The following is a 12,001-nucleotide window of genomic DNA, read 5'->3' on the forward strand; positions in this document are numbered from 1 at the left end:
GAAATGGATCTGTAACCGATTTGATTGGTTAAAAACTTCTTGGCTCATCTGTTCTGGAATGTTTTTTGCTTGAGGCCTGGTGTTCTGCTGGAAACCTTATGATGACAACTTCATGGCCAGTATATGGTGAGGTTTAGGTTCAGAAAGGCTGGTTGTGTTTGGTCAGCTGAGTCTATCACTGAACTTTGGACTCAAGGGGGCCATTACCTTTTCATACGTGCAGTACCTGTGCTGGGTAACTTTTTATTTTTAAAAAATATTTTTACTAAGTAGCAATATAGAAACAACGTCTCATGTTTTTGTCTAAAGCTATTAATTGTAACAAATACAAAACATAGAACATAGGGGGCATAAACCTTTTCACAGCAGTGTATTTTATGTGTTTTTTTTTAATAAAACATTGTAAAAACATGAAACTGATATAACTTAAAAGTACAGTAGGAAATGAGAAATTCTGTCAATGTATAAGCTGTGCTATTCTTGTAAAGAGTGATGATTGATCACTGCATTAGGTGCTTTACATCGTAATAAGCGTAAAACCAGGCTTTGCAAACTTCACAGTTCAGCTTTCATTTTGACGTTGGCAGCTTTTGCTGACAAAACTAATATTTTTAATAAAAGTCTTAATTCCTAATGAGAGTATGTGTTTAAATCTTGTCCTGAGTGTAATTTTTGCTTTTTGACCTGTTTGATTCTTCCTCTTTCATTCCTGGGCATCACTGTCTTATGCTTTCATTAACACTTACTTATTTCTCTTCAGGAACTTCTTCCAAAAAATGTTTCCCACAGCTGGATAGAACGGGTGTTTAACATATGTGGGAATGTAGTCTACATCAGTATTCCACGGTATAAGTCAACTGGAGATCCTAAAGGTTTTGCTTTTGTTGAGTTTGAAACAGTAGAACAAGCAACTAAAGCTGTAGAGGTAAGAAATGGAAATGTTTGTAAGTAGTTTACAATTTTTACTGTTTGCATTATACTTGGATTAAGAGACAATTGATACCATTTTATATGAGTGATTTGTAAAAAGTGAATATTATACAGTAAATAGATGAAACAGAATGAAAGGGTACAGTTTGTTTATACCTTATGTCTCCAGCAGGGGGCTTCTTGGGGTTGTGTTTCTTATATATTCTAGCTGTTCCCCACGGATCCGCCCGCGTAGTAGTGAAACAGGGCAAACTTTAAAAGTCAATTAAATAATTTGGGGGGAAAAAAAAATTTGTATTGAGAAGAATTTAAATTGATAGCTTTCATTTCCAAAGACCTCTTGATGTACAAAACTTTTGGTTTTGCTATCAGGGGCGAGACTGTAAAATTTAAATGTAAAAAGTTGACAAGGTATCTCTGGCCAAGCGGAAGGTAGGTGCACTCTGATGTCAAACGTTGCCACTGTATCTGATTGTGTTCAGCTCTGACGAGAGAGCTTCTGCCACGTGGGGAGAAGAGCACATGGCCGTGATATCTCTGCCAATCAGCAGCTACCCTCTAAAACACGGGTGTCGAACTCCAGGCCTGGAGGGCCGCAGTGGCTGCAGGTGTTCATTCTAACCATCTTCTTCATTAGTGCCCAGTTTTTGCTGCTAATTAACGTCTTTTGCTTTAGTTTTAATTAACTTGACTCGGGCCCCTTTAGTTGTCTCTTTTTTTAATTAGCAGCCAAACAATAATGAGACACAAAACAAGCCGCCACATGACCAGCTCACCTGTGGCCATCACACAATATCTGAAAATTAAAGAAAGGTGATGGTCTCGGTAAGGTTGATCTCTCTCTCAGGTCACCAAAACATTTTGACGAACAGAAAATCAACAGTTTTGGAAATGTCTTCTGTGGAAGAATGAGAGTAGCAACAGGCCACAAAATTAAATAACGGCTTAATTAACAGCAAGAATCAGCTTCCCATTAATAGATTGGTTGGAGTTTGAAATCCCAGTTTAGCTGCTCATCTGTTGGCTCGTTTCACGTCTCGTTTCTGTTTGGCTACCATTTCATGAAGAAGCAAATCAATTCAGAGGACTGAATCCTTAAAAACAGGGCTGTTAAAATGAATGGAAAAGAGTTAATTAGGCAGTGAAAACTGGTCACTGATTAGGAAAAGGGTCAGAATGAAAACCTGCAGCCACTGTGGCCCTCCAGGCCTGGAGTTTGACACTCCTGCTTTAAATCACATGTTGCTCTGATCTCTGTCTCAAAAACGTCAAACGTTACTCCTTAACAATCTGTAGATTGGGGGTGCCCAACTCCAGTCCTGGATGGCCGCAGTGGCTGCAGGTTTTCATTCTAACCCTTTTCTTAATTAGTGATCTGTTTTTGCTGCTAATTAACTTCTTTTAATTAATTTTAATTGACTTGGTTTTTAAGAAATGTTTCCCTGAATTTCTTCATCGTTCCTCTGAATTGCTTCATTTCTTTCCACAAATGGCACCCAAACAGAAGTGAAATGTGAGGTGAGTGAGCCAACAGAAGACCAAGTCAGGGCCTCAAACTCCAACTAATTTCACTCCAACCATTTGCTTAATGAGGCGCAGAGTCTTGTCGTTAATTAAACCTGTTCTTTAATTCCATGGCTTGTTGCTGCTCCCATTGTGCGAAAGCAGACATTTTCGAAATTGTGGATTTTCTCTCTTCTAAGAGCAGATCAGCATTCCTCAGACCTTCACCTTTCTTTATTTTCTAATATTGTATGACGGTCACAGTTTGCTGGTCCTGTTTTGGCTCATTGTATCTCATTATTGTTTGGCTGCTAATTAAGGAAAAAGAAACAATTCAGGGGTCTGAGTCTTCAAGAGCAAGTCAAATAAAATTAATTCAAAAGAAGTTAATTAGGAGCAAAAACAGGTCACTAATTAAGAAAAGGGTTAGAATGAAAACCTGCAGCCACTGCGCCCTCCAAGACTGGAGTTAGGCACCCCTGCTATGGATGATAATGTCTGCTGAACAAACCGGTATCACCAGCTAAGCAGAGGCAAGGTACGCTCCAACACATGGCGACAGGTAGAGCGACTTGAATAGAGGCTGGCGAGTGAGTGAGGAGGGCCCCAGCCCGCTCCATAATCCTGAGGTCCTGCATCCCTCTCCCCTCGGCCTGCTGCGTGTCTCTTAGATTTGCGCAAATAAATGGGTGGCGCAATCGAACTATGATACTTTGAAGTATCAAAATCAACAGGAATGTTCAAGCAAATTATAAAGAAAAAAAAAAAAAACGATCTAAATCTGTTAAGTAATTCTCTTGTGAAAAGCGGACAGACATACAAGACCAAGAGACGTTGGATTCTATATATACAGTGCATCCAGAAAGTATTCACAGCGCATCACTTTTTCTACATTTTGTTATGTTATGGCCTTATTCCAAAATTGATTAAATTCATTTTTTTTCCTCAGAATTATATAGACAGGTGTGTGGTTTTCCAAATCATGTCTAATCAACTGAATTTACCACAGGTGGACTCCAATGATCAGGGGAAACAGGATGCACCTGAGCTCAATTTTGAGCTTCATGGCAAAGGCTGTGAATACTTATGTACATGTGCTTTTTTTAAAAAAAAATTTATTTTTAATAAATTTGCAAAAACCTCAAGTAAACTTTTTTCACGTTGTCATTATGGGGTGTTGTGTGCAGAATTCTGAGGAAAAAAATGAATTTAATCCATTTTGGAATAAGGCTGTAACATAACAAAATGTGGAAAAAGTGACACACTGTGAATACTTTCTGGATGCACTGTGTATATACATATATATATCTCTATATTATATAAAGACATGACAATCCTTAGAGTGAAAGAGTTGCAGTTATATATAATACACAAAAACTCCCAAAGTGAATAGTCTTGTGGTCACTAAATATGCACAACAAAAATCCCAAAGTGCACAGATTTGCTGTTACTAATTACATACATAAACATCCAGAAATTCATAGAGTTGCTGTTAATAAACATAATTCAAAAATTATTGATATTAACAGAGAACCTTCTGGTAGACATGCAAATCAAGTGATATTTGCCTTGCTCAAAAATTACAATGATGGGTTTAATTATAATTCACACATTGGATATGAATCTCAAGAAGAAACTCTTACAGGGTCCATGAATGTTGTGCATTAAAGTGGATTGATGAAGCACATTTGATTTGTTGAAAAAGTGGAAAAATCAAATTATTGCCATTTGAAGACTTACTAGAGCCTATTATAGTATTTGGTTTACTGGCAAGACCTTTTTCTCTGTGCTATAAGAAAATATAATAGTGCATTTTAAATGACATCATTTGGTGTAAAATGAATTATCAAAGGCCATTTCCTGCCAAATTTTAAAGTACAATACAAGAGCCGGTATGTTGCCGTTGTCCTAGGACATGCCCTCGGTGAAGCTGGGTGACACAGCTACAGACCCTATAATTAACTCCTATGCTTTATTTTTTCCCTTTAATATTATTTGAAGTGTATTAAAAGTTCCCTTTAATTCAACTAATGTTACTTTTATAAGCTCACGGAGGACAAATCTGCGTTGCAAAGCACTCGGAGGTTTTTGTGGATCAAATAATTCTAATTAGAATACATTTTTTTTTCCCCCCATATATTAAGATGTTAAATAATCCCCCTGAAGATGCACCAAGAAAGCCTGGCATGTTTCCCAAAACTGTGAAAAGCAAACCCGTTCTTCTCAGTGCTGCTGACAACAACGTGATTGGTGAGCTGAAGGTTTTTTCTTTACACATATAAAGTTCAAGTCGATGCTGTTGAGGGTCTCTTGTTTTCATTGACTGCTGCTGTTTGGTTGCACCCTATTTCACATTCAGAGGGCAATTACTTCCCATAGCTGTGCTTTATTAGAATTCATGCTTCTTTAATTTATGTCTCCCTTCTTATTTTTAATATTTACATTTAAAGTTAGCAATGTGCATATTTTGTTCTAACTGTTATTCATACAAAGAAATTTTTACTCACAAGTATCGCTGTTTTGCGGCTTATAGTAAGTCCGTCATTATCCAACCTGCTATATCCTAACACAGGGTCAGTGGGGTCTGCTGGAGCCAATCCCAACCAGCACAGAGCACAAGGCAGGAACAAATCCTGGGCAGGGCACACACCGACACACAGATCGCCAATGCACCTAACCTGCATGTCTTTGGACTGTGGGAGGAAACCTATGCAGATACGGGGAGAACATGCAACCCGGGTCTCCTTACTGCGAGGCAGCAGTGCTACCAATGCGCCACCGTGCTGCCCTGCAGCTTACAGATAAAGCTTATTTTTATTCATTTTTATTTTTAATATAGCTAATTTCATTTGAACAACCATCGGTCAAGAATCATTACTATTTGTTGCTTTACAGAGTCCTCTACCCACTGCTTATTTATTATATATTATTTAAAATTTGAAAAGCGCAAGCTAATAGTAGGGAATACACACTTCTTCTTCTTCTTTCGGCTGTTCCCGTTAGGGGTTTCCACAGCAGATCATCTTCTTCCATCTCTTCTTTTCCTCGTCATCATGTTCTGTCACCCCCATCACCTTCATGTCCTCTCTCACCACATCCATAAACCTTCTCTTAGGCCTTCTTCTTCTCCTCTTACCTGGCAACTCTATCCTTAGCATCCTCCTCCCAATATATTCATCATCTCTCCTCTGCACATGCCCAAACCAACGCAATCTCGCCTCTCTGACTTTGTCTCCCAACCATCCCACCTGAGGTGACCCTCTAATGTTCTCATTTCTAATCCTGTCCATCCTCGTCACACTCATTACAAATCTTAACTTCTTTAACTCTGCCACCTCCAGCTCTGTCTCCTGCTTTCTGGTCACTTTTTTTCCCCTCTAATGCCTACAAAGGCTTTCACCCATAGGTACTTGCTTAGAACAGGCTGAAAGTCCATCCATTATCCAACCCGCTATATCCTAAGTACAGGGTCACGGGGGTCTGCTGGAGCCAGTCCCAGGCAACACATGGCGCAAGGCAGGAAACAAACCCCGGGCAGGGCACCAGCCCACCGCAGCAAGCTGAAAGTAAACATAAATAAAAACAAAAAAGCAGAGATGGTTCAGAATGCACAACAAAATCAAAATTAAAATGAAGTTAAATCAGTTGATGATTAACACATTCTCTTCACGACACATTATTGTGTGTTCACTTTTCAGAAACGCTGCCATGTTGTGGTTATACTGAATACTTTAATGTTTTTCTTTAGAAGTAACTGGGGAGGCATGGTAGTGCAGTGGTTAGTGCAGCTGCTCCACTGATGCAGAGTCCCAGGTTCCAGTTCTTTGCTATTTGCTGACTGCACAACAGTGCTTATTATTGTAAAATGTAACAAAGTGCTTAACATTTTTCAAATTATAGCACAAATTATCAGATATGTTTTTCTCTCCAAATGAGAGATTCTTTAGAATTTATCCCAAAATTAATTTTTCAGTATTTTAACATGTAAAATATTGTGAACCCTAAAGTACAGAATTTTGTTTAAATAAGATGCACTTGTTAGGCAGCTAAGAAACTTTATTATTAGTCAGAATTCTAGAAGAAAAAACATATTGTAATTTAAAAAAAAAAACATTTTCTCTGCAGAGGAAAAAAAGAAGAAAAAGCGGAAAAAGTCTCGAAGTAGCAAGAAAGAAAGCGTGGAGCAGATATTACAAGAGAACAAAGACAAGCATGACGAAATGAGCACAGAGCCAAGGGAGAGAAAAAAGCGTCACAGAGACACCTCGGAATGCTCGGAAACGGATGGGTCAGATGCTCAGAGGACTATGAATAAAAAAGACAAGAAGAAAAGGTCCAGGTCCAAAAGTTCAGACCTGACAGACGAACAGCGGCCCGTGAAAAGGAAGCGCAGCAGCTCTGACAGCAACAGCGACCTGCCGGTCAGAGTCAGAAAGCTGTCTGAAACTGAAGATTACGAGGGACTGCACATGTCGATGAGTGGGAAGAAACACATGAATGATCTGAAAGGTAAAATGGTGTCCAGTCTCCCACAAAGCTGTATATATTGTATTTAAAACTGTTTTTGTTACATTTTTACAATCGCCTTCAGAAAACTGAATTGTACATAGAGACAGTGCATATTCTTTTATTTGGATTTGCAAAGCCCTTGAAGATGCACACGGGTCAAAGCATGAGTGGATGTGTGAATTATTTGGGTTGTTATCGACATTTATTGAAAATTTCATGTGAATAGCCACATTAGAAATACAGTGCATCCGGAAAGTATTCCCAGCGCATCACTTTGTCCACATTTTGTTATGTTACAGCCTTATTCCAAAATGGATTAAATTCATTTTTTTCCTCAGAATTCTACACACAACACCCCATAATGACAACGTGAAAAAAGTTTACTTGAGGTTTTTGCAAATTTATGAAAAATAAAAAAAATTGAGAAAACACATGTACATAAGTATTCACAGCCTTTGCCATCAAGCTCAAAATTGAGCTCAGGTGCATCCTGTTTCCCCTGATCATCCTTGAGATGTTTCTGCAGCTTCATTGGAGTCCACCTGTGGTAAATTCAGTTGACTGGACCTGATTTGGAAAGGCACACACCTGTCTATATAACGTCCCACAGTTGACGGTTCATGTCAGAGCACAAACCAAGCATGAAGTCAAAGGAATTGTCTGTAGACCTCTGAGACAGGATTGTCTCGAGGCACAAATCTGGGGAAGGTTACAGAAAAATTTCTGCTGCTTTGAAGGTCCCAATGAGCATAGTGGCCTCCATCATCCGTAAGTGGGAGAAGTTCCAGCTGCACTCCCAGGGTATTGGGTATCACCGTGTGGTCACACAGGCACAATACATAGAGGGGAAAAAAAGGCCATGTGCTCTGTGGTTACTCTCTCAGGTGAGTGTTAGCATATCATAATCTCTTGGATCAATAGCGTGAGTTTTCCGCATTCGACTTATACGACCAACATTATAAAATACCAGAAATTATACGGTAAAGTCAAACCCCGACTTATCCGCAGGAGTACTTAAACGCGAGTGTATACGGTAAAGACATACCATATTCATCTTTCGCTGTCTTCCATTGGAAATGCACACAACCTGCAAGACAAACCTCCCTCCAGCTAAGTGTTGTTTTCTTTTCACTGTTCATCTTCATCCATACAGGTTGTCTTTGTGTGAAAAGTGCCTGCCGTTTTAAAGTTGGGCTTCAAAGACAGCTTTGCAACTGTAGGAAGCTCAGAACCAAGATGAACGCTTTTCTTAGACATGATATCACCATTTTTGTGTCGCAGTTCAAATAATAAAACAATACATTTAACAATAATAATAATTCTTTGTTTATATAACACTTTTGTCACTACTCAAAGCGCTCTCCACACAGAGAGGACCCGAGAAGCGAAACCACAATCTCCTTACTGCAAAGCAGCCGCACTCCCACTGCGCCACCTGTGGCCATTGTTGTAACAATTGGAAATGAATCTTTGTCTTCCAAATGTGAAGTGATGCGGAGAGTGGGAAAGGACTTCGTATTGCTAGTATTCAAATCAGACATTGACGTAGAGACTTTCAAACTGTCCATTCTTTAAATGTAACTATTTTTATCATTTTTCTTTTACTACTGTACTTGTAAAGCACTTTGAGCTGCACTCATATATACAGCATGAAAATGTGCCATAAATGTATTTGTTGTTAGCGTCAGCTCATCTTTTTTTAATCCTGTTGATAGATGCTGTGTAGGTTTACTAGAGGACATTTCTTAAATGTTTTGATTTAGATTCTTATTGGTGTATTTCATTATTCTAAATTTGAAGTAGTGCTTGTTCAGTCTTACTATCATAGTTGTTGTTTCATTTTTTTTTTAGGCAGACTTTATTAAAATTAAATGAACCATAAAATAATTAATTTAAATAGGACAATGTTATTTTTAACAGAGATGTCTGCTGAGGAAGATAAAGGGTCAGAGGAAAAGAAGGAAGAGTCTTTGCTAAAATCAAAGCGAAAACGGAAAAAGAAGCACAAGGAAAGGCACAAAATGGGAGAAGATGTTATTCCTCTTCGGGTAATTTCAAAGTAAGATCTATCATTTGTTTATGATCATTTTCAAATTAGCAACGTAGTTAGTTTAATTCTCATACCTCAAAGGTAAATCGCAGTCCAGTGTTGCAGCATTAGTTGCTTTTATGCTATCTTAGTCCAAAAGAAGCTTCAAATACTCTTCCTTAGGGCACATTTCATGCAATTGCAGTGCAAAATAAATCCTACCCCACAGTTTTCAGCTTGCCTGTCACTGTATAGTTTTGGTCTTTGGCTGTTCTCTAACAGTGCCGAACTTTGTATTTTTATTGCGGACATTTTCATTTTACTTTTGCGTAGGTTAAATATTCTGAAGTTTTACTTACTGTACAATATTGCAATTAGATTTGAGCGATTGATTGATTGATTTCAGTTTATTGAGTTTTTTAGGCTGATGTGCATCCAGTTACAGTTCATCCTCCAAAGTATCTCTGAGTGCCCTGTTCATTTTTCTAAAGTAAAAGTTTTAGAATTATGTTTTTTCATAATATTTTTAAAAGAAAATAGACACACATTCCAAAGATTTTCATGGAGTCTCTAAATCAGATTCAGACTCACTTTTATTCCCCAGTACATAATGTACAGGAATTTAACTTGGTAGCTTTGGAGCTGCTTATAACAGAACACAACAATACACACAAATAAGAGAAGTTAAATAACTTGGATAATAAACAGTTACATTATAGTGCAAATATTGATGTGTAAGTGCAGGAGTGAGGGTATAGTGTGCATGCACACACATGCATGTACTGTAAACACACACACCCCTTCATACAATATATGAAAGAACAAACCGCTAAGTGAGGAAGACGGGCTCAATGTCTGCTTTGTGAGGACTATGGCTCTGGGAAAGAAACTGTTTAGGTGTCTCTTCATTTTACTTTTCTTCTTTCGGCTGCTCCCATTAGGGGTTGCCACAGCGGATCATCTTCTTCCATATCTTTCTGTCCTCGTCATTTTGCTCTGTCACCCCCATCACCTGCTTGTCTTCTCTCACCACATCCATAAACCTTCGCTTAGGCCTTCCTCTTCTCCTCTTGCCTGGCAGCTCCATCCGTAGTACCATTCTCTCAATGTACCCAGCATGCACCTCTCCTCTGCACATGTCCAAACCAACGTAATCTTACCTTTCTAACTTTGTCTCCCATCCCTCCAACTTGAGCTGACCCTCTAATGTCCTCATTTCTAATGTACTCATTTTCGACTGATCTGGTCTATTAATTTTACTTTTAATTGACCTAAATCGTGCATTTATATCAGGAATGGAAACGATTGTCACAGCTCATAACTGAGAAATAACCATTAATAATTAAGAAGAGAAACTGCTTAATAGCACAAAAAAATAAAGGTAAGGGTAAATGTGACAGAAAAGCTATCACCTACACTTTGTGTGTAAATATTTATTTTACAGTTATGTGAAAACTGTCCCATAATGTTCTTGTACATTACCAGGAAGTGTTTAAAGCATTTTTGTTTTTTTACTGAAAATGTGCGATGTGGCCGGCTTCAACAAACATTTAAACCCAACCCCATACAACGCGAGAGTATAATAATGTTTATCAAGGCCAATATGGCATCACAAAGCTGTGGCGGCCATATTGAATGGGCATGTCACTACCTAATCAGCTCTACCTGCCACATTTGTGCTGAGCATGTGCAGATTTTTTTTTTCTTCTTCATACTGTAAGTGTACACCACGTCAGACTTTACAGCGATGCCTGATCTGTGTTGCAGGAGTGGGAATAATTTATGGCTTGTACACGTAGACGTGATGTCGCTACTTGTTCGGTGCTCCAGCCAGCTTTACACTCCATATATATATAATATATATAAATATATATATATATATATATATATCCTTCTTCTTTTGGCTGCTCCTGTTAGGGGTTGCCACAGCGGATCATCTTCTTCCATACCTTTCTGTCCTCGTCATCTTGTTCTGTTACACCCGTCACCTGCATGTCCTTTCTCACCACATCCATAAACCTTCTCTTAGGCCTTCCTCTTCTCCTCTTGCCTGGCAGCTCTATCCTTAGCATCCTTCTCCCAATATATCCAGCATCTCTCCTCTGCTCTTGTCCAAACCAACACAATCTCGCCTCTCTGACTTTGTCCTCCAACCGTCCAACTTGAGCTGACCTTCTTATATATATATATATATATATAATATAATATAAAATTAAAAAAAAACTTGCATATCTAACATTGCACTTCAGTGTCCCAAAATTCTTTGTCCTTTGTAGCTGTAGAGCCCCTTTGATTGACAGAATTCTTCTCACTTTGACTGTGTGGCACCTGTGCTTATTTGCATTTTACTTTTCATTCTTGCAGCTTCATTGCAGTTCAGGCTGAAAAAGAAACTGCTAATCGGGTTATTTAAGTTTCATTTTAATTTTTTCAGCATTCTTCTGCACAGACTTGGAAAATTAAATTGCAAGTGGGGTTATTTCATTTTTTAATTTTGGGAGCATTCTTACGTGCTGAGTTTGAAAATGAAGTTGCAAAAGAGAGACTGCATTTTCATTTTATGATTTTAATTTTCATTTTGATTTTTGTAGAAAGTACCTCCCATTCCAATCAAACATATATATGTTATATCAAAGTGAACACACATTGAGTTGTTTCTGGTGTTACAGTTTACAAGCATTGCCTTATAGAAACCATGCAAAATAATTACATGCAGAATTACATTTTTAAATGTGAGCACTGACATCAAAGATGATTATCCGGCCATTTTTTCCAGTCTCTGTCCTATCAGACGCCCTGGATATGGAGATGTCACCAGTGTCTTTGGTAAGGTTGTTCCTTCTCAAATTGTTAAAGGGCTGAAATGCACTATAGCAATTTCCTAAAAAGTGTGCAGTTGCGTGAAGTCCTGGCAAAACGCAACATGCATACATGACTGGTTTTAGAATGCACCTATTCCAGTTTTATATTGAAAATTGAAAAATAAAAAAGTAATAAGTTTCAGAGTTATATGAAAAGGGTTTCTTTGTG

The 12,001-nt window shown here is 38.3% G+C and overlaps 1 protein-coding gene across 1 annotated transcript in view; it reads left to right on the forward strand.

The window, feature by feature from the left end:
* Window positions 1-12,001, forward strand: part of LOC114654502 (La ribonucleoprotein 7, transcriptional regulator) — a 67,589-nt gene that overhangs the window by 17,059 nt on the left and 38,529 nt on the right. The window contains 4 exon segments of the mRNA XM_051929847.1: window positions 761-925; window positions 4,578-4,683; window positions 6,559-6,942; window positions 8,863-9,001. Coding sequence (XP_051785807.1) covers window positions 761-925; window positions 4,578-4,683; window positions 6,559-6,942; window positions 8,863-9,001 — 794 coding nt within the window.

This window comes from Erpetoichthys calabaricus, chromosome 7 (assembly GCF_900747795.2).
Source record: "Erpetoichthys calabaricus chromosome 7, fErpCal1.3, whole genome shotgun sequence".
NCBI classification, from domain to species: Eukaryota; Metazoa; Chordata; class Cladistia; order Polypteriformes; family Polypteridae; genus Erpetoichthys; species Erpetoichthys calabaricus.